The 26,542-nt window shown below is 39.6% G+C and overlaps 1 protein-coding gene across 1 annotated transcript in view; it reads right to left on the bottom strand.

The window, feature by feature from the left end:
• Nucleotides 1-809: 809 nt before the first annotated feature.
• The window catches only part of fstl3 (follistatin-like 3 (secreted glycoprotein)), a 72,957-nt gene continuing 47,224 nt past the window's right edge, over nt 810-26,542 (bottom strand). Inside the window, exons 3-5 of the mRNA XM_039766656.1 lie at nt 7,147-7,362; nt 6,713-6,940; nt 810-4,456 (exon numbers count right to left, since the gene is read on the bottom strand). Coding sequence (XP_039622590.1) covers nt 4,404-4,456; nt 6,713-6,940; nt 7,147-7,362 — 497 coding nt within the window. The 3' untranslated portion in view covers nt 810-4,403. The remainder of the gene's footprint in view (nt 4,457-6,712; nt 6,941-7,146; nt 7,363-26,542) is intronic.

The raw sequence follows: 26,542 nt of genomic DNA, 5'->3' as shown, positions 1-26,542 counted from the left end.
TTTTCAAGTTAAAGGGAAATGCCAGGCTGGTGCCCCAACATTTATGTTGTCTTTTGAGCAAGCACACCTCACTATTTCTGAACTAAACTTAGAATGGTTAGAATGTGTGCCTCAGGACATTTATCCTACCAAAGGGATTTACTTAGGCTTGTTGTGACCCTGTTTCAATGTTTTCAGCCTCAAATAAGCAGGTTTATTAGGCAAGATTGTGGACACAGCTTTAAAATTGGACTTTCCATAATGTAAAAATTGACAGGGACAACTACAATAAAAATTATTCAATTTTCACTAAATCTCTCACTGATAAAATTGTCCATGATTATTATCCTCTTAATCATCCTTCAGTTACCCCCATTATCTTTGGGGCCATTTTTTGATTGATAGTTCAGCAGACCAATTCATTTACTTTTAGCCCTACTTTGGCTCCTAAGCCATTTCATCCACTACCTAATTATTTTTTTATTATAAAAAGAAGAATTAAACCGTCTGAGCTTTGCTGTAAATTATCAAGTGAGGGACAAAATCTTGAAGAATTTCCCATTTTCTATTGGGAAAGACTCCAGAAATAGTTGAGAGCCTTGGAATCCAAGAATGAATCCAAAGATGAAAGGATTTTGTTTCAATTGCACTGCATAGCACACATTTTATAATATAATATAATATAATATAATATAATGTAATATAATATAATATAATATAATATAATATAATATAATATAATATAATATAATATAATATAATATAATATAATATAATATAATATAATATAATATAATATAATACAATGCAAGCAGCCATGCTATATGCATTTCAGAACAGGTAATCCACCTGAAGCTAAGCATGTTTGGTCCTGGTCAGTACTTGGATGGGAGACCAACCAATAAAATCTTGCAGGGCTGCTGGGAGAAGTGTTGGCAAGGCCACCTGGGGGATCCCAGTGCAGTGACAGACACACAGTGCTATAAAAACTGGCGCTTTGGTCCTTTGGATGTCCTGACTCTCTGCAGTTATAAAAGATCTCTGTACATCTTTTGAAAAGAGTAAGGTGTTTCCCAATGTCCTGAATAAATTGCACACTGCTTTGAGTAGGTTAGGTTAGAAAGGTACTACATGAATGTCATTAATTATTATTATATACAGTATAATCCTGCAAAATGCTCAGGAGTTGATGGGGGGCCAATTGGCATGGCTCAGTAGTTGGTAATTTTTTTCCAACCCAATTTCTTAAGGAGAACTCGATTATGTTTATTGTTTAAACAGAATTTTTTGCTTCATTTTAGTTGTCTTCTGTATTAAGATTCCCTGTCTTAATTGATTATTTTAGTCAGCTACTTTTGCTGTTATGATGGCTCCTTATTAGCAGTAAAATACAAATGACAAAGGGACCAGTAGTCTAAATTGTTTCCATTTACTCCTGTGTGTATTCATCATAAACTAACTGATTAAAAAAATATTTGGAGGGAAACTGACAACAAAAAAAGTAAAGGCCCGAGGATTACTAATCTGCTTTGGGCTACAAATCATGTGGATGATATTTTTGGAAAGGAAAAAAATCTACACTGTAAGAATGACCTGTCATGGCAGGCTGACAACACAAACAAACCATAAATTTAAATAAGACCTGTTGTTGGCAAGGAGTGGTTTCTGATTAGGCAATCAGATTGGAACAAAAACCGCTAGGACCATCCCAGACCAACTTTGTACACATCTGCCTTACATCATCAGATCTGTGACTGTGCCTGACTTTGTCGATGCTCACATTACAAGCCTCCTTGTTCAGTTGTGATTTTTTGCTCAGATCGCATTTAACTGTAATGTGAATGCACTTGTCCTCCGAAACAAAATGCAGTTGTGTGTGAGTCATTTGTGTCACCAACAACAAAAAAAGTCATATGTGAGACGACTCATGCATGATATTGTACGTTAGTAGCCAGTGTATGCATCGATCTGAACACAGTAAATGGCTAGACTGTTACATTAAAATGAGCTCATCAAGAACACAGTTGGAAACCCGTTAAGGGTAAATTAAGCACAAACATTAAGAAGTGTTTCTTCACACCGAGAAACACAGACACATGGACTAGCTACTAAGTAGTATGATAAACAGTAGGACTTTAGGGACTTTCAGAACTAGACTTGATGTTATTTTGGAGGATTTAAATAGGACTGGCGAGTTTTGGTGGGCTGAATGGCCTGTTCTCATCTCGATTGTAGTAATCTTCTTTTACTGTCTCCATAGCTATTGCATCAAGAGATGTACGGATACGAGAAAGGAGTCATTAATGGTTGTACAATTGTAGCTCTCCTCCATTGTTGTTTTGCAGCACTCAGCCCATGAAAATATGGGGAAAGAAACACATGAATTCTGATGTGACTGTTCTCATTCATGTCGCATGGCCACAAATCGCATATGTATCCCATGTAGGAGCACATCTGAAAGTGACTCAAACCTGATTTGAAAAGTTCAGATTTCTATTTCTGAGAACATCAGATTTGTGTCACATTAAGGCCAAACAAATCGGACTTGAGTCACTTTAGCCTGGTAATGTGACCATAGCCTTTGTCTTTAACTTTCTTTGATTTAACTGACCATGAATGCCCCCAAGAGGTTTGTTTTCTCCAGGTATTTGGCTGACTGGAGTTTTTGCTTTACTCTCTCTGTTGCCAACTGGCCATACCTCAATGATTATACTAATGGACTAATATAAGAATCTTTTTATGTTAATCAATTTGAAATTACTTGTTTTACTGAGTAATCTAATCTTAATGTGTTTATTTACTAATGTGTCAAATTTTTAAAATCATACTCAAGTTAGTGACGAGTGTGATGAAAAGATAAACTGAATTGAATTAAATTGAAAAAGGCTTTAAACTCGTGAAGTAAGTCTTGAAAATGCTGTAAACGCTAACACTTTACCAGTGTGACATTCTGTCATTTTATCTACTATTACTGTGGTCCCATTCTTGGGGTGGAAATTTCAGTGCCACAAAAGGTGAAGGACAGGGTTATCTGACTTCCCTTTCTCTATTTTCCTTGAAAGCAGATCACCATCCATCAATGTGGTACATCAGAGATCTCAAGTGGGTATCTTAGGTGTTGGTTATTTTATTATGTGGCCTCACCTTTTCACAACATTTGCAGGTTTACAATCCTTGACAGGTTTTGCCAAAATTCCTTTGCATTTTTGGTGAAAATCAACACAACAAATGGTAAACTGAGTGAAAAGTGTGATTGAGGTGGGGAGGATTTTCTTTGTAGTTTTGTTGGACATGATGGATACAACAGATTTAGCAAAATCTCTGTAAAATTTCAAAAAGCCCCACTGCACTTTTTATAAAACCAAACCCATATGAACATCACACCCACTTTGACTTTAAAGGTGTTGAAGAGTCCCTCGCCTGTACAACAATATTGTACATTGTCAAAGTATATTCTAAAAATAAGGGCCAACATATAAAAATCAGAACAATCGAAGATTCTGAACCATAGCAAATATTTTGTTCCAGCGTGTGCTAACCCTGCTGCATTCTTAGTGACGTGTTGTCTTGAAATGTGGTAAAAAGCAACTGAGAGCACTCAGATGATAACTTCTGGGGGAATGTGGGCACCTTATTCAGGTGTACAGCATCATTTAGAATATATTTAACATTTCTGGCAGTCTACTAAACATTTCTATAGTAATGTTATACATGACAGAAGGAAAAACAGCAACAGAAAAGAAATGAAGTTGTCAAAAAACACTATATAATAAATACATCTCTGAAGGTAGTGGGTCGTTTTTGCTTGAATGAAAAACAAAAAATAATATATATATATATATATATATAAACAAAGCATTTTCCCCTTTCCTTATTAGCTTTGGTTCCAATAAATATTCGGGTTGTTTAATTTTATTTACAATATTCACATAGCAAGCCCTCCCTTTCCCCCTACTTGCTAGAGAGTATGGATTGCCTCAGATTCAGTGATACTAAAACATGAATGCATGGCCTTTGGTGAGAATTATCTGAGACACTTACGTTACTCACCCTCACAGTGACAGCGAACAAGTTCAACCATCGTTTATCACAGATGCTAAGTTGTAGTTCACCAAAGTGTGATAGTCTGCCACCTGCAGGGCAATGAATGTCAAACAGCAGTCTGACTGTGTTCATGGTCTGCTGCCCTCTTCTTACCGACTTCTTGCCTTTGGATTAGATGTTTTTAGAAAACAGGGAGAGTGATATGGAATGGAGGTGAGGAGAATATTTAAAGAAAGAGGAAATAAATAGATGTAAAAGTAACTGGCAGCGCACACTACGGTGGGGCTTTGTTTCTGAGTTGGTCATCTTGTTTTTCTGCTCGGACTGAAGCTAAGGTTCCTTTGGCTGAGGTGATAGAAGAAGAACAAATACCCTTTGGTCTACAAGGCATTCTCTTCACTCTCCTCTTTTTCGACTGCATGCTTGAGAACATCTGAAAAGACAAAAAGGGTCAAGTAAGTTCTAACCAAGCTCTTTTCTTTGTGAGGTGGACTGACTCAAATCTACATGGTAGAAAGAGTACTGCCTCACACAGTACCCTGCATCTGCCATACACTGCAAGGACCCATCGGTGTACTATCTACTGTCTCCTATGAAGATTTTATTTGTAACAATGTCACAGTATCCAAAAAAGATTATTATATTTCATGGAGTTTCAAAATTGGAATATCCATATGTCCCTGGGATCAAGATCCTCTGAACAGCAGGTATGGAATTCAGGAGCTTCTACATAATAGAGTTAAGTTTGAGAGCTTTGTCAAAATTGTAGAAGGGGTCAAATGACCTCCCAACAGACAGACCGACAGAAGAATCAAGGGGTTAAGAAACTGAGGGCAGATTCTAGCACGTTATACAAAACAGCAGAACACTTGGCCATTCAGCTCAACAGACTTGACAACGCTTTAGCAATGTTATTAGATGTACATGAGATTTAGCTTTTTTTAATTTGATATACAAATATGACTTCCAAAGCACATTTGAGATTTGATGTCTGCTATAAAAGTGTTTCAGACAAACCATTTATAGAAAAGAGTGCCCCATGCAGAGTGGGTATATGATCCAGTGCCACCAACACAACAGGAACTGAAGCGAGTTCCTCCTAATAATATACAGGATAGCTATGACTTTCATTACATCCTACATGCCATTGATGAGCTGCAGGGTTTCCTAAATTACAAAATGGACTTATGTCCTTTCTACTAAACATATATAAAGTAGGATTTGGTGTCTTTTGCAAAGGGAATGAGTGCATTCTAAGAATCTTTATTTGGCAGATTATGGGCACCATGAGGAAAAAGGATAAGTCCTCCTCTGCTTCCTTATGTGCATCTTAACTATTACAGAATCGAACTCTAGGCACATATTAGGTACTCCGAGGATTCTCTGAAAAAACTGAAGTTCATCTAAAACCCTCTCGACACCAAACATACCAATGTCTCCTATGAGTCAAGGATGAAATTAAGTGCCACTTCCTAAACAGGCTTGTTCTTCTCTGTCTCCTACATAGCAGGCATAGAATTCAGTGGATTCTACTAGCTGGTATGGAAGGCAATGTTCCTAAGGGAGAAATCTTGAAATTTGGAACTTTTTACACAGGAGATACAGAATCTACAAGATAATGTGGATTCTTGTGGTCCAGCGTCCTGTGCTGAAAAGACTGAAAATACTTTTTCTTTATTATTTTCTGATCTCAGCTGTCAATCTCCCATCATACTATATGAGTTTTGCACGGATTTTCAGTTATAGTCTTCATTTTCATAAGTTTAGAGGGCAGTCATGGCACACTCCATGAACATCACCAGAGACTTAGTCCTACTGCTATGTGACTCGCCCTAACATGGCTTAATCTGTGGAGGAGGACTGACAACAAATGAGCATTCAGCCAGAAGAAAAATGAATGCAACGTGGCCACAAGAAACAAAGAAAAGCAGGTTTTTTGGACTCAAAAACAGAAGACAGACTTGTCTGTCTGATGTTTCAAATTTGCCAAGACTGCGGCTGAACTTGTCATATCTGGAAAGTATCTGAACAGTTAAGTTAATTGGCTATCAAAATGTGGTGATAACTTGAAACTGTGCTGAAAAATCATCATGAAGTCATGTAATTTGAAATCCTTAAGCCAATGAGATCCAGCAAACTGCAGCTATTCAGTATAACATGCTGTCCGACTATAAGTAATAAGTATTATTAGTTATAAAGGGACAAACTTTACTTTATAAACACTTTCGATAATGTGCATAATCTCCAGATACTTAGAGGTATAGCATGATTGTTTGCATGTATATTTGAATGCTGGGTGGTTATTTGACCAGGCCAGGGTCATAAAAGGAATCAAAATGGCAACTTAACTGGCAACTTTATGGTTTCATTTTCAGTGCCTTACTCTATAAGCCATGCTACACATCTGCCTCAATAAAATTACTCTGTCCTGCCGTCAAATCAAGAAAACTGTGAAACAACCATACAGTTCCACCTCCAAAATGGAAGAAGAGAAATACTGCAAGCATGTAACACTTAGTAAGCATATGATTTAATAACACGTTACCATTCTCTGGTTCCTAGTGCTTATCAGACAAAAATGGACGTGAGAACTTGCACGACTTACTAACCAGTAAAGAGTACCTGGGTACACAATTAGCATCCCTCTGATAAATCCTAATTACTCATCTAAACACACAATTCCTCTTACATGCACAGTTTCCAGAATGACGGACACCAATGGAACGTCCCAGGAAGCAAGTCGCTCTCCGTAGGTGACAGGCAGTGGGATAGGTGATGTTGTTGTTGCCACAAATAGACTGCTCGGATGAGGTAGGTGTGGGGCATGGAGCAGAACGACATATGACACAGTGGGCACTCTCAGTCTGGTCAATCACACAGGTGTGGGTCCCTGGGCAAACGACATTTGTGCAGGACTCTGCAGGAGAAAAAAATAAGAAGCATGGCAGGTTGAGAGAGCCGGACACTTGAATGGAACCAGATGTCCTCTTCCTTGTGATTTAGGCTCTTTGGGATAACTTATGCTTGCACATCATTATTTGATTTTGACTTTATAACAGAGACAACAAAAAAAGGAGAAGGATGGTGCAGTCACACTGCGCTCATCACATCATGCAAACTCACTTTTACATTCTCCTTGGTACATGACCTCCAGGTCAGGATGGCCCTTGCACCTGGCCATAAGAAGGGCACATTCATCCTTGTAAGTGTTCCCATCTGCACCACACACTGGTTGCCTACGGGTGATGTTGGAGCAGTCTGGTGCGCAGGCACAGTAAGGGCGGCCCTGCTTCATCCGACACACTTTGCCAAACCCACAGTCAACACCGTCACATGATTCTGCAAGAAGGAAAGAAAAATGAAACGGTCAATGCGATCAGCATTCTCTGCACCAGAATGGCTAGACTGGCACCCCTCCATCCGGGTGGCAGCGGACTCCTTTCGATACCTCTTATCAAGAGATACAAAGAGAAAAGTCTCTTTATGTTCACATAATGAAGCGATTGTGCGAGAACAGAATTCATCTCATTCCCTGAAACCTGGACTGCAGCTTAGTGCTCAGCAGCGACAACAATCTCTTAATACCTTCATATGCGACTTGGCTTGGAGGCCTTGCCTCAGCTGACCTCTTTATACTGCGCTTTTGTGTGTGTGTGTGTGTATGTGTGTGCCCACTGCTCTACTGTTCATCCGCTCTACTTTTCCTTTATTTTCAGATTATAGCCAACAAAAAAATTAATCATTTTGTTTAGTAAACAGTTCAGCTCTTTTAAGACTGCTTTTGTGTTCATTTCATAAAAGTATACATCATGTAGCTAAAGCAGATGGTGAAGATGGATGCTAAAAAAAAACTGAAGCACTGCCTTCTGTAAGCCAAATATGGATTCTTAGTTTTCATGACAAAGTTGACTAATTCTTATCAGATATGTGCCAACCATATACCGCATAACACCTGACAAAATGTTGAATTGTGCCCTAAACAGACATACAGCTACAGGAATCTATCTGATTTTCCAAGCGACAACTTCAAGAGTTTAACTATAGGGATTAATAGCCTGCCTAGCCACCTTAATAAAAGGACCAGTGTCTGTGTGAGTGTCTGTGTATCTGTGTCTCCGTCCAGTTGTTAGGGTTAGGAAGAAAATTTTTAAAATAGGCAAACATGTAGAAGAGGGGTCAACAAAATCAAAAATGATAAAAAAAATACCATATAATACAAATAAAAAAATGAGTCTTGCTGGCCTATTCTGTTGTCCAGCGTTTTAGGCCAGAAACAACAGCATGGTAGCAACTTACTTACACCCGCTTGGGACGCATGGACAAGGTTTATAGCTGTAATGCTAGTTAGCGTGGTGGGCAGTGGATGAGTGAAAATTACAATAAATCAACATGCATGTCGAGAAACCAAAGCCCCAACACGGCTAGGCTAGAGTCACTAAATAAGGCCATTATAGTAATCACCACCATTGCATTTTCTCAGCAAAACAGTTTGACTGTAAAAGTGGCTGATGCCAAGAGGATGCAGCAAAAACGGGAGCCTCTTTCCAAAGAGGAAAAGGCCATCACGAGGTAAAAGAACCAGATGTATATTATTATGCCAGACCAAATGAAAAATCCATATTATAATAAAAAAACTTGGGGCATGACTTTTTTCCTGCGATGAGATGTGTTCTTTTGAAGAGAGACACTTTCACGTCCCGCTAAACGGACATGTCACATCATACTTACAACCTTTGTAAGCAAGTCCCGTGATACATATGCAGAGCAGGTTAGAGATAATAGAAGTAGAAAATTCGAAAGTCTCAAAAAAATGACAGTTAAGATCACATTAGCACAAACGAACGGATAATATTACTCGGTGAAATAACGGAACAGTGACAAGAGATTGCATAGTGTTTGAGGATGTCTGGGAGAAAACAGAGACAAGACAGTGACTTTAAAATGTTCGAAGAGCACGAAATGCAGATCACGCGGCACGGGAGCAGCAAACCAGCAGCTGATCAAGCAAAGAGGAGGTAAAAATAACCAACTGTCATTTGACTCCCATTGTATCACTGTTAAAGAGGGGTTTCAGAGGAGTTGACTGTGTCTCCATGGGGTCCGTTCAGCCCCTCTCTTCACAACGGTGCGTAGCGCTTGGTGGGGGTTTGGTGAGCAAAGCAAGCAGGGGGTGAAGCCCCCTAGTATCAAATAAAAAATGACATCTACTTTGATTACTTAGATTTCAAAGTGTCTTAGATGGGTGGCGCAGCTAGTATTTTATATTATATTTAACATTCATGACAGAATTCAGAGTAAATGGAATTCACTAGCAATTCCTAACCTGTGTGTTCATCATTTTAGTTGAAATGGATTCGTAACAACTACAAAGTGTACAGAAGTGATTATAAAAACTAGTAGGACTTTGACTTTTGGCATGGTATGTGAAATACAGAACAACAGAGTCCATTCTTAAGACATATAATGCATGTATGTGGCCTCATTTTAATGAGATCAGTTTATTTTATTGTCATTATGTATTCCTGTACTATGAAAAGTATTTGATCCTGGTCCCACTGGAGCAAGAAAATGAAACTTCTGTGAGAATACAACATTAACATTAATCGGTTGCAGTTGGTTCAGAAGGCAGCATCAAAACTCTTACTATTAATGGTACAGTATATAAAGCTGTAAATAATCTTGTTTCTTCCTATATTTTGCAGTGCATGTCCCCCTACATTTCCATTTGAATCCTTAGATCTTCTAATATTGGTTTCATTTGTACGCCAAGAGCTAAGCATAAAACAAGTAGTGAGGCGGCCTTTTGCTGTCATGCACAAAAAATCTGGGATACTTTACCAACAGAGTTATGACAGACTAATACTATAGAATATTCTCAAAATGTTTTAAAAACCCACTTTTTTAGATTTGGCCTTTTTGTGTATATTAATTCTCCATGGGAAACTGTCTTTTCACATAACCTTTGGGGTTTTTACAACTGCATTTTAGTTCTATTTCTAATAGATTACACATGAGTATCATATTCTATATCATTGAATATTATAAATCAACAGAATTTTCTTCGGGCGGCACGATGGTGCAGTGGTAGTGCTGCTGCCTCGCAGTTAGGAGACCTGGGTTTGCATGTTCTCCTCGTGTCTGTGTGGGTTTCCTCCCACAGTCCAAAGACATGCAGGTTAGGTGGATTGGCAATCCTAAATTGTGCTTGGTGTGTGGGTATGTGTGTGCCCTGCCCAGGATTTGTTTCCTCCCGTGCGCCCTGTGTTGGCTGGGATTGGCTCCAGGTGACCCTGTAATTAGGATATAGTGGGTTGGATGATGGATGGATAATTTTCTTCATAAGCTTTATTAATTTTGTACTTTTCTCTGCTTTCTTTTCTGGTTTCTCTGTAGTGACACTTTGTGCCACCACCACCTGATCAAAGTCCTGTGCAGCTGCCAGTGATGTTGAAACATGAGCAGATACCGAATCTCCTAGGATGAAGCTTAAAAAACAAAAAGTAGCAACTTAAGTAAACTATCCTCAACATTGTTGAGTTTAACTTTTGTGATTTCAGTCATTCATGCTATTTTATTTGTACCCTCATTTTCACTTTCTCGTTGGCTACAGCGCATATTTGCCGGATTTGCAGCGATGTGCAGTAGAGAAAAAATTGAGAGGAATGATGTGCACAAGTTTGGGGAGCAGCTAGTATCCTACCATTGTGAAGTAAAGAGCTCCCCATATATTTTTTGCATATTTTCTTTGTTTTGTTTAAAGAAATCAAGTTTAGAGTTGCAATTATGTCCCCAAAGTGTAGTGCAAGTCTTTCAGGCTCTAAGCCCAAGCATGCAAAGTCAGTGATGCGGCTCAGTGAGAAAACAGAAGTGTTAGATAAACTTTATGCCAAAATGTCAGCAACTGTTGAGTGCGACTAGCTGGCCAGAGACATCAGGGCTGCTGATCCCATTATTGATCATAGCCTCATGGTTAAACATCAACTCGCCTTTGCTATGCTCCCATACTCTGAGACCCTTAAGGATCTCAAGTGGCACATGAAGCAGACGTCACTGATGGATCATTTCAAGACGATGCGTCCTTCATAATCTCCAATGTCATCACCAGCTGTGAAGCACAGAGTGTCAAGAGTGATGTCGCGACCTCACCAGTCTTGGTGGCTTCCGAGAAAAATATGTATTTTTATTCAGATGTTAGCACGAAAGGTCAGAGTATTGTAGGAAATCATTAACAAGAAAAAATGTTTTTGTTTGGTTTTGTTATTTCTTGGTTACTGTGTTATGAAAGTGCATATTACCAAAAATAATATTTTGTTATGAAGAATTCCATGCTGAAAAGTGTATTTTGTTTAACCTGTAGCAAAAGATTACAGTTGTGGTAGAGGTGGGAACTTAACCCCCTAGTTTCAAGAGGTTCAATGCATTAACACTGACGTCTTCGACTTTCGCATCATTTTCTAACAACGTCACATTCGCAAAATTTGTGGATTGACTGTACATGTATTTTCAGTAGATTGACCAGTGGGAACTGGGTGGTCTTTTGGCCATGCTGTCCCTGCAGATTTAGTTTTTTTTTTTATCAGCATCTAAACCTCTGAGCGTTTTCTTTTTCTGTCTTTCCCAGTCATCTGATCATTAGAAACGCAAAAACACATCTAGATAGAAAGACGTTTTCTATTACCACTGTACTTCTTTGCTATGTAAATGCGTATTGATTTAGTCTTATCTGCTATTTTTGGTATGTCATTTTTTCTTTCTTAATGTCATCTTGCCATAATTTGTTTTTTCTTTTCTTGTCATTTTTATTTTCTCATCTTGTAAAGCTCTTTGAGCTACATCCTGTGCATAAATAAATACATGCTATTGTTGTTATAAATGGCACAATGACAGTGTGGCAGACACAAATCATTAAACAAAGCAATGACAAGAAGTACATTGGGCTGCACCAAACAATCGATACACTTTATAGATTCAGGTGTTGAATCCATTTTTGAGATTTGAATTTCTCAACTACAAACCATTTCCATGAGATATCGGAATTAGTGAAAATTGCCATATTGAAAGAAAGTAGTTTTTTTTTTTAATAGTAATCTTCCTTTGTTTTAAGACATGTTTTTTTTTTCATGCACAGAATATTATTTGAGCTGCAAATTGCACTCTTCCTCATTCTTAACAGTAGTTGAAACAGAAACAACACAGAATCAATAATTTGTTACACATTTTTGCTCTCAATGAGTATTTTTTTTTCTTCTTATATTCCTTCAAAAGAGCCAGGAGTTTATATTTAGAAGTTTAGAAAGATGCCTTTTTATTGTTCAGAGAAGAGAAAGTAGACAGCAAAAATATTATTTGTCCTCACTTTGCTTAAGTCTGGGTTTGATCAAACAATTAGTGAAAGCAATGAAGAGAGACGGAGAAGGAGTCAAATATCTCAAGCAGGAGATTCCTCCATTAGCAAAGTAGAAATAAAAAGAAAATTCAGGAACTTTTCAAAAGCACAAAATTGAAATCCAAGTTACTGTTGGAGATGGCTGGGGTGGCAACCCAGCTGGGACACCCAGGAGGACCATAGGAGGGCTTGCGCCTTGCCCAGACCATGTGGGGGCGACCGCCCTGGTTGCTTTGGGGACTATGGGTAGAGAGCTTGGAAGCTCAACCCTGTAGGGGCCCGTGGTCACTGCCAAGGGGCGCCCCAATGCCTAGAGAGCCCTGGACCTCAGCACTTCCGCCACACCCGGAGTGCTTCCGGGTACACAGCCGGTGCTTCCGCCACACAGGGGAGTGTCGGCGGAGGCTTATCAGGATGCACCTGGAGCTCGTCCGGGTGTGGTTAAAAGGGGCCGCCTCCCTCCATTGGATGGCTGGAGTCGGATGGAAGAAGGACAAAGTCTTGGAGGAGAGGTGTGGAGGCGGACAGAAGAGAAAGGCATTGTGAGAAGGCCTGGACTTGAGGGGTGATTGGTGCTGCAGCACTGGGTTTCATGCACTTTATTGTATATAAATAGTGTAAATAAACATGTGTGGTGCTAAAACATCATGTCTACCTGTCTGTGTCCGGGCTGTACCACACACTGTGCAAAGACCTTGGGAGGCATTTAAAAGTGGATGCTACAATTCTCCTGGGGGATACAAAGCTGGAAAACTGCAAGGAAGTAGCTAGCTAGCTAGCTAGCTAGATAGATAGATAGATAGATAGATAGATAGATAGATTATTAATCCCAAGGGGAAATTCACATAATCCAGCAGCAGTATACTGATACAAAAAACAATATTAAATTAAAGAGTAATAAAAATGCATGTAAAAGCAGACAATAACTTTAAATAATGTTAGCATTTACTCCCCCGGGTGGAATTGAAGAGTCGCATAGTGTAGGGGAGGAACGATCTCCTCAGTCTGTCAGTGGAGCTACTCCTCTGCCTGCAGATGACACTGTTCAGTGGATGCAGTGGATTCTTCATGATTGACAGGAGTTTGCTTAGTGCCCGTCGCTCTGCCACAGATGTTAAACTGTCCAACTTTACTCCTACAATAGAGCCTGCCTTCTTAACAAGTTTGTCCAGGCGTGAGGCGTCTTTCATCTTTATGCTGTCACCCCAGCACACCACCGCGTACAAGAGGGCACTCTCCACAACTGTCTGATAGAACATCTGCAGAATCTTACTGCAGATGTTGAAGGATGCCAACCTTCTCAGAAAGTATAGTCTGCTCTGACCTTTCTTACATAGAGCATCAGTATTGGAGGCGGAGGTTTTCTCTTCCTACCTAGCATTTGGGTGCAACACGTCTTTCAAAATCCATTTCCTACTCACTCCTTTGAGAGTGGCCCCACAAGGACATCACTGTAATGGAGGGATGTTATAGAAAGTGGAGTGAGTCAATATTAGCATACATTTGGAGGTCAAACACCTTCAGAGGATTAGACGAGGAAAAAACAACTAAGTAACTACTTTTTGCAAAGTAGTATAATATTTTAAACATTTATTGGTGGTGGTGCAGTGGTAACGTTGTTGCCTTGCAGTAAGGAGACTAGGGTCAAGTCCTGGGTCCTTGCTGGGTGGAGTTTGAATGGATCTCTTTGAGCTTCATCGAACAGGTCAAACACATGCAATTTAGGTAGATTGGTGATGCTAAACTGTGCATGCGTGTCTGTCTGTGTGTGTGTGCGTGTGTGTGCGTGTGTGTGTGTGTGTGTGCGTGTTCACACAGTGATGGACTGGCACCCTGCCCAGGGTTTTGTTCCCACCTATGCTGGCTGGGATAGGCTTCTGCGATGCTTCTCAGGATTAAGTGAGCTTTGAAAATGGCATGGTACAATTGTTTATGTAATTTTTAATTTTTTCAAGTCCAAATAATTTATTTTAAAAATGTATTTCTTTCTATTATAAAAGGAAATCCTGGGACGAGACTTTCTCTGAGATAATTTCAAGTCCCGTGAGAGATAATTTCAGGTCCTGCGAGACGAGACTTTTTACCGAGAGATTTTGACAAGTTTTACCCTCCTCTCGAACATTTACCTCCACGCCCACAATCAAATCACTTCTCATTCGTGTGAATGCTATTGATGGACACAGTTGCTGTGCTCTCAGCTCCAAGCGTGATCAGAAATAAAAGACAAAGAGTAGAAGACAAAGTAGAACGTGGTAAAGTTGTTCAAAAACGTTGGCACGATAGAGTAGGTTAGAGATTATGAAAGTACTAAAATTCAAAAGTCTCAAAAAACTGATAGTTAAAAACGCATTAGCGCTAAGAAACAGAAATTATTACTCGGTGAAATAAAAGAATAGCAAAAAGAGGTCGAATATATGGACATAGATGATATGGCAGAAGTAGATAGATATTGTTCGGCTTTAAAGTTTAAGTCGGAGACTTGTAGATTGTCTAATTTGTGTTTTTTCCCAATGAAGAGGCCTATCCACGATAATTAAAAGATTTGTTGTTTGGTGAAAGTGAAATCCAAATATGCGAGTGACAGAGATGCAAAGTTGCTGGTGTGTAGTGCAGGCAGGGGGGTTGGGGAGCAAAGCCCCCTAGTTTTCTCTAAAATTATAGTTTGTGTTTCCTCAAAAACTGGGTGTGATAGAGCAACTATATTGCCAGGCTAGGATTCAGCACTATGAAATCTATAAAGAACACCTTAAAATTTTGATAGGAGACAAAAATTTTTTTTTTTTCAGAACAATGATATTTATAAATATGCTTTAACATCAAATTACAGTTATAATCATTGGGAATAAATATGTAATTGTATTTACCACGAACAAATAACAACCCAAATAACTGAACTGCAAAATGATAAGTACCAGTAAATCAGCAGTACAGTACAGTGGACTGCTGCCATAACGCAGAAAGTCAGTGTGCTCTCCACTGTACACCTGTAGAAGTTAGAAGGGATCATAAGAGAAAGATTAACTTTCTCAAAAGCTTCCATTACTGTTTAGTCTTCTTGACAAGATAAGTCGTGGTGATGTACAACCAGAGATTCTGCATCTGGCATATCGTGCAATGTTGGTCTCCACATTACAAAAAGGCCATCATGACAATAGATGAAGTCGAGAGAAGAATTACTAGGCTTATTCCATTACTTCAGGGTTTGAGATATGAGGAGAGATCTGTTTGTATTTAAAGTGAATAAAGATGAATGTGTAACATAACAGAATCATTCAAAAATACAAAGACAGTTGGTATGGTGGATGCCAGTAGATACAAACTGATTAGTGTTAAATTTTCCCCAAATGTTAGAATGCTATTCTTCATGCAGAGAACTAAAGATTCCAGTAATAATTTATCAAGTAGTGTCAAAGATATTGATACCTTTGGGACCTTCACATCTTGTTTAGATTTTATTATGCAAACATTATGTAAAAAGAAACTGAAGATCTATATTAGCCTAAATGGCTTATTCTTGCCACATTTTCACAAGAACATAACAATACAAGTATATTGTTATACTTTTATGTAAGTCTAAACTGTGGCACTATGCAGTATACCATATGGCTAAGGAAGCAGACTTTAATCTACATGAACACTGACTCTTTGTGTGAAGCTCACCAAGGTATCAGCTCTTGCTGTTTTCCAGTTGGTCATCCATTTTCAACCTTCTTAATCCAGTTCATGGTCACAATGAACATTCCGATTATATCCATTCCAAACAATCCTTTAAACCTGCCTTATTCAAGCCAGGTTTGTGGGGGGCTGAAACCTATCCTGGCAGCTTAAGGTACAAGGCAGGAACCAAAGCAGGATGGAGTGCTGCCACTGCTTGTGCCCACGCGTGAACAATTTAGAGCCTTCAATTAACCTAAAATGATCTGTCAGGATGAAAATCCACACACGCTTGAGATTAACATAGATATTGAAAATGTGCAGAACTCAAACTGATCCATGAGGCAGTAGTGCTAACCACAGTGCCACCATGTCACCGTCAACTGTGGGTTTGGAAAACAGATGGACAGATGGATATGTAGGGATGAGCAAAACCATTCACAGTAAGGCGAGGTGCTCAATTGATTCCACATGTGTCTGCCTGTCATTTAGCATTTAAATAAAAATCTCTAGTGTGGAAAAAAAACTAAAAGTGCCAGAAGTGTGCAAATCCTCAGTTAGGATGAGTCGGTTGAAAGGTAACAGTGAGGACAGTGTGGGGCAGGTGGCAGCGAGTTTTAGTGTGCTGAGTTTTCCTGTGGAAAAAAACACAGTTATGTGCACAATGATGTGTTTTAGTGTGTCTTCATGTGGGAAATATGCAGCGTGTCACTGCACTCCTCTATGGTGCTGTGAATGAGAGGCATACATAGAACTGATATTATCATCGTGGTACAGATGATATGCTTTACACAGCTGTAGAAAAGAGCACAGATAAGCATGCAGGTGGGAACGAGGCTCAAGGATGCAGTATTGCTTGTCTTCCACCAAAAAAACTTTAAAACCACAAAGCAATCTTTAATAACTGCTTACAAAATGAAGCTTGCCTGTTTCAATTTTTGCTATATATATCTAAACAACTAAAATATGGACCAGTAATTAAAATCTGAATGAACTTCAATAGAGAAGAAGCATTATCTATCTATCTATCTATCTATCTATCTATCTATCTATCTATCTATCTATCTATCTATCTATCTATCTATAAATAGTCTATCTATCTATCTATCTATCTATCTATCTATCTATCTATCTATCTATCTATCTATCCGTCTAATTAATCTGTTCCAGACCATACGAGCTGTATGTAAATATATATTTTTTAAAGATTTTTAAGCACAAAAATAGTTAATTATACCATAGAATGCACAGTGTAATAGTAAACTAAATGTAAAAATATTCAATAACACTGAGAAACCTTGAACAGAGAAAACTAACATTGCAGGAGTTCACGCTATAGCCTTATGAACCAATCACTGTAAACACTTTTTTTTATGAGTTTTAAACACAGGAAAAAAACAAACATTTGAAAAATCCTTAATTTATACAAAAACTAACCATAAACAACCAAGAAAACTAACCTTGCCTGAGTCGAGTTCTGGCATGAAGGAAGTGAGGAGGAACTGGTTGGAGAGGAGATTACAGTTTTGAGGTAAAGTCCCTCTGCGCGATGCATGGCTGACCGAGAACAATGTACTATACAGGGAGAGACTGAACACGTGTGTAAATCACTGGCACATACGAACTGGAAAGGAAACTGGCTTGTTCATCACCTGAGTGTGTGGTTGTGAACAGATGCAAAAGTTTGGCAAACTTTTTGGTCGTAACCCGATTTGTACTTATTCTGAGACATTCGTGACCAGAGGTTCCACTCTATCTATCTATCTATCTATCTATCTATCTATCTATCTATCTATCTATCTATCTATCTATCTATCTATCTATCTATCTATCATATAGTGCCTTTCATATCTATCTATCTATCTATCTATCTATCTATCTATCTATCTATCTATCTATCTATCTATCTATCTATCTATCTATCATATAGTGCCTTTCATATCTATCTATCTATCTATCTATCTATCTATCTATCTATCTATCTATCTATCTATCTATCTATCTATCTATCTATTATATAGTGCCTTTCATATCTAAGCTGCCCACAGGAGTGTGTCTAAGGCAAAGCTTTTTGAGTGCAGGACTGGCAGTTTGGGGGGTTATAGGGCAAGCATAATCTAGATAAATGATTTCTGAGATTAGTTTAACACTTTTTTAAAGTGGCATATGAGATCACTACATACTTTTCTTTTGCTTCTACAGTGACGCTCACAAGCATTTAGTGTTATGAGTGTATCCAGAGATCCAGGCGGTTGCTCCAGCACCTCACACTCGCTTACATGTTCTTTGCAAGGCTGTGAGGGTCTGTGAGTTGTCGTTTGTGTTACTGGGCAGTACTGATGTGCTTTGTTCTTGACCCACTTACAGTCTCTGAACCTGTTAAACTTGTTTGCCTACTATACATTTGCCTATAAAAAGTTTTCACGTTATTGTTTTACAACATTGAATCGTAGTGGATTTAATTTGGCTTTTTTGACATGGATGAATAAAAAAAGACTTTAATGAAAATGTGAATGCCAAACTTTATGAAGTGATCTAAATTAATTGAAATAATAAATCATAATATAATTCACTGCATAAGTATTCACCCCTTATAAGTCAGTATCTATTGCTGCTTTCCATTTACCTTAGAAGTCAGATGTCGGAGCTGGTAGTGATGTCAGGCTCAAGTTGACTGTGTTCCAGTTAAACATTTGTAGTGACAAGTCAAGTAAAATGACGCCAAAAGTTAGTTCGCCAATAAAAGGTGTCATTTTACTTGACTTGTCACTTAATTCATAATGGCTAACACGGTACAACACCCTAGTACTACAGTTAAACATTTGGAAAAGCAACATGGACACCTCCGGGAGACCTTTGATTACATTTGGCATGTAACAACATTTCTTATACAGTTGGTTATATTTCTTCTAGTTTTCCAATTGGAGCACAAGCAGGTCAGGAGATTTGCTCATGGACTCACAGTGTTAGTAGTGGTACTTGAACTCATAACTTCAGGAGTTAAAGTCCAAAGCCTTAACCGTTACACCACACTTGTTCTTTCAGAATGCTGACAGCTACTGAACAACACATTTCATGGTATTTTGCACATCCAAGCAGCGTAGCAACATGTCCACAGATATAAGTTGGACAGTACTGCGTGTACGCCTGATTTAATGAGACCCAAATAGACAGAAATGCTAATATGCAGTATAATGCTACAGCTTCCACTAAAGTTTGTGGTGAACATCGCCATTTTGGATTGACATCATAATCTAAAGTTGGATAAACTCAGACTTGACAGATCAGCCCCGAGTTTCCAAACTGGAAATCTAACTTGTGAGGGTGTTCCGGTTGAAAATCCCAACTAGGACCTCGGAAATTCTGACTTACCAGTTCAAATAAAATGCAGCAAACGTAGATGCAGCATTGACAGCCATGACAGCCTTGAGTCTTTGGCCACAGGTCTTTATCTGCTTTGTAAATCTGCACACTATTATTATTATCACTCAATATTATATTATAGTAAAATGTGAAAACTTTTAAGGGGGTGAATATTTTATAGGCACTATATACGTATATGAATAGGGCATTCCCTTTTTGTGCCAGTCAAACACAAGACAGTTGGTCAAATGAATGGAGCAAATGTCAAAAGTTATTATTTTCATTCCTATTATCAAAGATATGATTAGATGGTGTAAGTAAAGCAATAAAAATGAAAAATAATCACAAAATGACAACAAAACAAGCACAATATAAACTTTTGTTGCCCATTGGGGTCTAATACAACAGAGTTAACCTCAGGCTAATTATGTGAGGTGACATGTTCACGTGATCAGTACAACGTTACATTTAAAGCACCTCCATTTGGCTTTCCCTCTCTAATGTCTCACTTCTGCTTGTGTTCACACCTCAGGTTTCAAACTCGATTTGCTTTGGCATTCAGTGACCATTTAGAGCATATAATGATAGTGGGTCACAGTGAGTCATGGAGGGTCACCACTCAGACACTCTCATTCAATTCCTGCCCTAATCTGATGACTGCATTCGATTCACCAAGTGGGACCCTTTGTCTTCAGCAGGATCGTGAAGACATTTTCATGGGACTAAGTAGGTCATGATACCAAAAATGTTGAAAAACACTGAATTAAAGCATATCTTAGTCTTCACTTCTAAGGAAAACTGTTGCAGTACTTCTAGGGTACACGTTGATGACATGTCCTACAAAGTCCTAGGAACATGGTTTTGTCGCAGCTGAACTACTGCAACCCTCTGCTGGCAGGAACACCAAGCTGCTATAGATGGATACAAAATGCAGCAACTTGTCTGTTGTTCAATCAGCCGAGGTGGAAACATGTCACTCCTCTCTGTAAATCACTACATTGGCTTCATGTAGTGACATTTATTAAGTTCAAATCCTTGATGCTTGATTACAGAGTAGTCAATAGGTCTGCACCAATGTGTGTGGAGACAATTGTGAGGTCCTCTGCTCCATTTAGACCACTCAGGTCTGCTGATGAATGACGTCTGGTGATGCCATCTTTGTGTGGTATCAAATCTCAGTCCAGACTCTTTTCATGTGTGGCTTCTGGCTGGTGAAATGAGCTTCCCACCTCCATTCAAAACTCAGTCTCCCTTAATATGTTCAGGAAGCATTTAAAGACTGTTGTTTGGTGAATTCCTGTCTATGTTATATTAGCTCTTTTGTAAATTTGGGAATTGTAACTCACTTTTTATTTTTTCATTGTGGAGATCTATTTTGTACCCTTGTCCAGTAACACTTGTTCCCTAACAGCCCCTCAGACTAATGTCACATCTTTTTTTAAGTTGCTTTGGATAAAAGTGTCTGATCAGCAAAGAAATGTAACTGTTGTCACACATGTGCATTGGGTGTCATTTTCCAATCTCATCAGAGGTAAGCACTACCACTCTGCAACACAAGGAAAACAGTCGCTGACTGTATTATCTCTTTTTCTACCCACAGTTCAGACAATGTGGACAACTGACTCTGCTCCTCCCGGTCAAGCAACTATAAAACCGAAATGCTCCAGATAAGGGTTGTCTCATTTCAGTAAGAGCAGACCGCCAGGCAGGGCTTCAACCTGACATTTTGACAGCTATACAGAGCATTGTATTGTTTCATGCCAAGAAAGAGCACCACAGATGTGATGTTTGCTCTGAGGATGTTGATAGAGAAGTATAGAGAAGGCCAGAAGGATTTGCATTGCGTATTTTCCAGACAGAGAAATATTTAAGAGTTGTACAGGATATGTACAAGGGAAGTGTGACAGTGGTGAGGTCTGCAGTAGGAGTGACGGATGCATTCAACGTGGATGTGGGATTACATTAGCGATTGCCTCTGAGCCCTTTCTTATTTGCAATGGTGATGGACAAGTTGACAGACGAGATTAGACAGGAGTCTCCGTGGACTATGATGTTTGCTGATGACACTGTGATCTGTTGCAAAAGTAGGGAGCAGATTGAGGAGACGATGGAGAGGTGGAGAGATGCTCTAGAGAGGAGAGGAATGAATGTCCTTGGAACAAGACAGAATGTGTGTATGTGTCATCCATTCAGTCGTTTCCGACCTTCGCCGATTCTATAAGCTAGCTATCTCCATGCTTTTCGATCTTACACAGCTTCTTTGAGCTGTGTTACGCTCATGCCCGTGTGTGTTTTGATGGTGTTAAGCCAACGAGTCCGAGGCCGGGTCTTCTTTTGCCGCTTACCATCCCTAGCATGACCGATTTTTCTAGCGAATCTGATCGCATTATATGGCCGAAATAGGTCAGTTTGAGTCTAGTGATTTTCCTGTCTAATGAGATATTCGGCTTTATGCACTCTAGCACTTCTTTGTTTGTTACCCTCGCTATCCATGGAATGCGGAGTAGCTTTCTCCAGCACCAAAGTTCAAAACTGTTGATCTTCCTTCTGTCGGCTTTTTTCAGGGTCCAACTTTCACATCCATACATGGTTATTGGAAAAACAATTGCACAGACTAACCTGCATTTAGTGGCGAGGCTGATATCTTTGCTTTTCCAAATTTTTTCCATGTTTAGCATTGTACTTCGGCCAAGTGCTATCCTTCTCTTTACCTCTGAGCAAAGTTCTCTGCCCCGGTCAATGTTTGAGCCTAGGAAAGTAAATTCCTGAACACATTCTATTTCCTCATCGCCGATTTTTATTTTGATGTTGTTGACTGCGGTCGTCATTATTTCCATCATTTTTAAGTTCAATTGCAAACCCATTTTTTCGCTTTCGTGCTTGATTTTCATTATCAAATCCTCAAGTCCCTTTTTCGTTTCAGCCAACAAAGTAGTGCCGTCAGCGTATCGGAGATTATTGATGTTTTTTCCACCGATTTTTACTCCGATTTCTGACTCCACCAGTCCTGCCTTCCGCGTGATGACTTCTGCATACAGATTAAACAGAATGGGGGAGAGGATGCAACAGTGGAACCATTCAGTGTTTCCGCATTGTGTCCGAACTGTGGCTTCCTGCTCCGAATATAATGATATGATCAGCTTAACCAGATGCGGTGGTACACCCAACTCTTCTAAGGCTTTCCACAGTTTCATATGGTCAACGCAATCAAATGCCTTCATGTAGTCTATGAAGCACAGGTAGATCTTCTTTTGATATTCCCGACATTTTTCAATGATCCAATGCAGATTTGCGATGTGGTCGCAAGTGCCGCGTCCCCGCCTGAAACCTGCTTGTACATCGGGCAATTCTGTCTCGATTGTTGACCTCAGCCCCTCCTGTATGATCTTTAGGAGCACTTTGCTCGCATGTGGGATCAGAGCTATTATGCGATAATTCGAGCAATCTCAGGTGTCACCTTTTTTCGGTAATGGGATAAATATGGATCTTTTCCAGTCTATTGGCCATTTGCCGGATTCGCAAAACTTTGGCACAGGGTCGTGATGACTGCCGATGGTACAGGGCGCAATAATTCCATTGGGATGTTATCTATGCCTGAAGCTTTGTTCTTAGCAAGCTGCTTAATGGCCCATGCAACTTCCGCTTCCAAGATCGGTGGTTCTAATTCCAGCGCATCATCGTTCTGCGAAGTCCCGGGTTCATTTTCGGATGCGTACAGCTCTTCAGTGTATTCTTTCCACCTGTGCCTTATACCTTGCTGGTCATATGCTTCGGTTCTGTCCTTGTTTTTGATTGTTCCTTTATGAGCGGAGAAAGGCATTCGGATTTTCTTCACCTGAGCGAATAGATGCCTCGTGTGATCTTTCAAGCAATTCTCCTCGAGCTTTTTGCAGTGCTCATTCCAGTACACTTCCTTATCTTTCCTGGCTGCTCTTTGAAATTCTACGTTCAGCCTCCTCACCTTATCTCTGTCTCCTGCAGCTTTGGCCATTCTCCTTTCATGGGCAATCCTGAGAGTTTACTCCGTTAACCATTTGCTTTTCTGGCTTCTTATTTGGAACGTACCTCTTCGCTATTTCTGTGATTGTTGATTTGATATCGTCCCATAATTCTTCTGGTGGTTTCTCCAACGCATCAAGTAATTCAAAGCGATTTTTTACCTCGATGGCGTATGATACTGGTATTGGTACTGGTGCGTGTTTTTTGATGCCACAAAGTCTCACCCGGATTTTCGCGACTAGCAGTTCATGGCCAGAGCTGCAGTGTGCTCCAGGGAAAGTTTTCACGGCAACTATGGAGCTTCGTCAACGCTGACTGCAAAGGACATAATCAATTTGGTTTCGATGCAATCCGTTAGGTGATGTCCATGTGTATAGCCGATGTTTTGGCTGCATGAACCATGTGTTTGTGATTCTTAATCGGTTTTCCTGGCAGAACTGAGGATGCAGGGAGCAACGCTGGTGAAGGTGGATGAGTTTAAATACTTGGGATCAACAGAGTGTCAGGAGTAATTTGTGACAGACGGGTATCAGGAAGAGTGGAAGGTCTACAGGACAGTAGTGAGACTAGCTGTGTTATATGGGTTGGAGACGGTGGCACTGACCAAAAAACAGGAAACAAAGCTGGAGGTGGCAGAGTTAATGAAGTTAAGATTTGCATTGGGTGTGACGAGGATAGATAGGATTAGAGGGTCAGCTCAGGTTGGACGGTTTGGAGACAAAGTCAGAGAGGCAAGATTGTGTTGGTTTGGACATGTGCAGAGGAGAGATGCTGGGTATATTGGGAGAAGGATGCTAAGGATAGAGCTGCCAGGGAAGAGGAAAAGAGGAAGGCCTAACAGAAGTTTTATGGCTGTGGTGAGAAAGAAGATGAAGGTGATGGTATAACAGAGCAAGATGCAGAGGACAGGAAGATATGGAAAAAGATGATCTGCTGTGGGAACCCCTAATTGGAGCAGCCGAAAGAAGAAGAAGAAGAAGACAAAGTTGTTTGGGCCTTGAGTGCCTAATTTTTTTGTGTTATTTGTAAGATTTTGAGAAGAGAGACCTAGCTGGTGCCCCAACATTTTCTCGGTGGACATGTGTCTTCCCTCGGTCGACAGCATGGTAAATGTAAAACATTCTATTAGGTGCTCAATAGTCCAAACTCATGAGCTTTTAATTTGACTTAAAGAGCCCAACACCTATTAATTATCCAGCTGTGCATAAAGCTGAGAATCAGGATTAACCTTTGGAGACTCCTTGGTGCTGTGTAGCAGCCTGGTGTCCTACTGTCACCTAGCGACTGCTTTCTGGGGTACCTAATGCATTTTGAACAAAATACCTTTCCTTCTGTAGCTCTGGAGTACCTGCACTGACTTCAGGCAGGGGGGTATTTTCACATGTGGTTCATGTCCATATCTTCTTTCTCTTCAACTTAATGTCCATTATATTCCTGGTATGCTTTGCCTGGAAAACACCTTGCAATATATAGCTACATATGTCTTAATTTACCTTTTATTGGCAAATTTTAGATATATTGTTTTATGAAGCTTTGTTGTACAACTCATGCAGCAAGAATGCTTTGAACTACAGCAGTCCCACATCACACATGTAAAGTATTACCATTCATTACCTGTGAGGTCTGATAAATCTTTAGTTTATGTGGATAAGGCAGAAGTGTTATGAAAAAAGAAAGAGTTGGGGGGACCGCCCTCAAACTTTCTGCATTCACTTTGCAAAAAGTGGAAACGGAGCTAATTTGGGTTGTTTTGATTGTGAACAGCTGACATGTGAATCACATTTAAGAAAAAATCTTGAAGAAATGGGCATGTCTGGTGTCCTTGTGTGTGTGGCACATGTTTCTGCAGAACGGTCACAGTATCGGACGTGACTTTCATCACGCACACTTTAGCAAAAGACCTACCAGATCATAATTAATGCCTCACTCGACTGATTGATTTTTGCTGTATATATTTGTCTGGTTTGTCAAATGGACAGCCAAGTCTTACAAAATAATCATAAGAATAAGAAGAATAATTACAATCTTTTATTCTTGCTGATTAACTAATTTAATAAAATATAATTGCAGCTTAACCTCTGTAAAATGTTTACATTTGATTTACATAAACGTCATTATGAGGTCTACACAATAATCTACAACAAACATAACTATAACTACAAAAAAATAAGTAGTTATAAACAAAAAACTCACAAGAGGAGGATGATTAGAGACACTCAAGGCCTCAGATGAAACAGCAGACAAAACAAAGCTTAACCGCCCATTTGACCCTTACTAGACAGGATAAAGACTCCATCAGTCTATTAAGGTTTTTGTTGATTTGACAATCTATTCATACCAAAAGCAAATGAAAGATTAACTCTTGATTTCTTTGTCATGATAAAAAGTAAACAAAAGGTATTCAGCATTAAGCATCACTCCAAATACAACACCACAATTCTGGCAGACCTTAATATTGTTTATTCAGGGATCTTGCCATATGGTGTAGCAGGCAGGATCCACAATCTAAGCTGTGTGGTGAGACACTTCAAAACTAAACCAAGGAAGATGTAGGTGGAACCATGGCAAGGTGGTGTTAGACTTTGCAGCTGTTTTGGAAAAGGAAAGAAGAAAGAAATGCCAACCCAGTGCCAAAACATTAGGCACCATTACCTTTGTCAAAGAACGAGTTATAGTCTTACAATCCCTAGCTCTGTGAGGTACAACCTACTGCAGTCAGCCAAGGAATGGGACCTAAGAAAGGACTTCCATGAACCAGCACAGTTGACCAGGATGAGACCAGATGTAGTCATTTGGGCTGCTGAGAAAAAGAAGATGATCTTAATGGAGTCGACAATACTTTGGGAGGAAAGTTGTGAGGAGACAGTGGAGAGGATGTGCCGCAAGTACTGACAACTGGTGCAAAGGTATAATGATAAAGGCCGGTATGCATGGCTATTCACAGTGGAAGTGTGGTGCAGAGCATTCTCTGCCCAGTCAGTGTGAAATCTTCTCTCAGCAATAGGACTGAGGAGAGTGAAAAGAAGAACAGCTGCCTGGATGCTGGTGAAGGCAGAAGGAAGGGCCTCTTGTTGGCTACAGTTTAGGAGGGAGAAGCCATGCTGGAAACCAGGAACT

Source organism: Polypterus senegalus, chromosome 10 (assembly GCF_016835505.1).
Source record: "Polypterus senegalus isolate Bchr_013 chromosome 10, ASM1683550v1, whole genome shotgun sequence".
In the NCBI taxonomy this organism is placed as follows: Eukaryota; Metazoa; Chordata; class Cladistia; order Polypteriformes; family Polypteridae; genus Polypterus; species Polypterus senegalus.
Note: the sequence above shows the minus strand (reverse complement) of the source record. Positions and strands in the feature narration are given on the sequence as shown.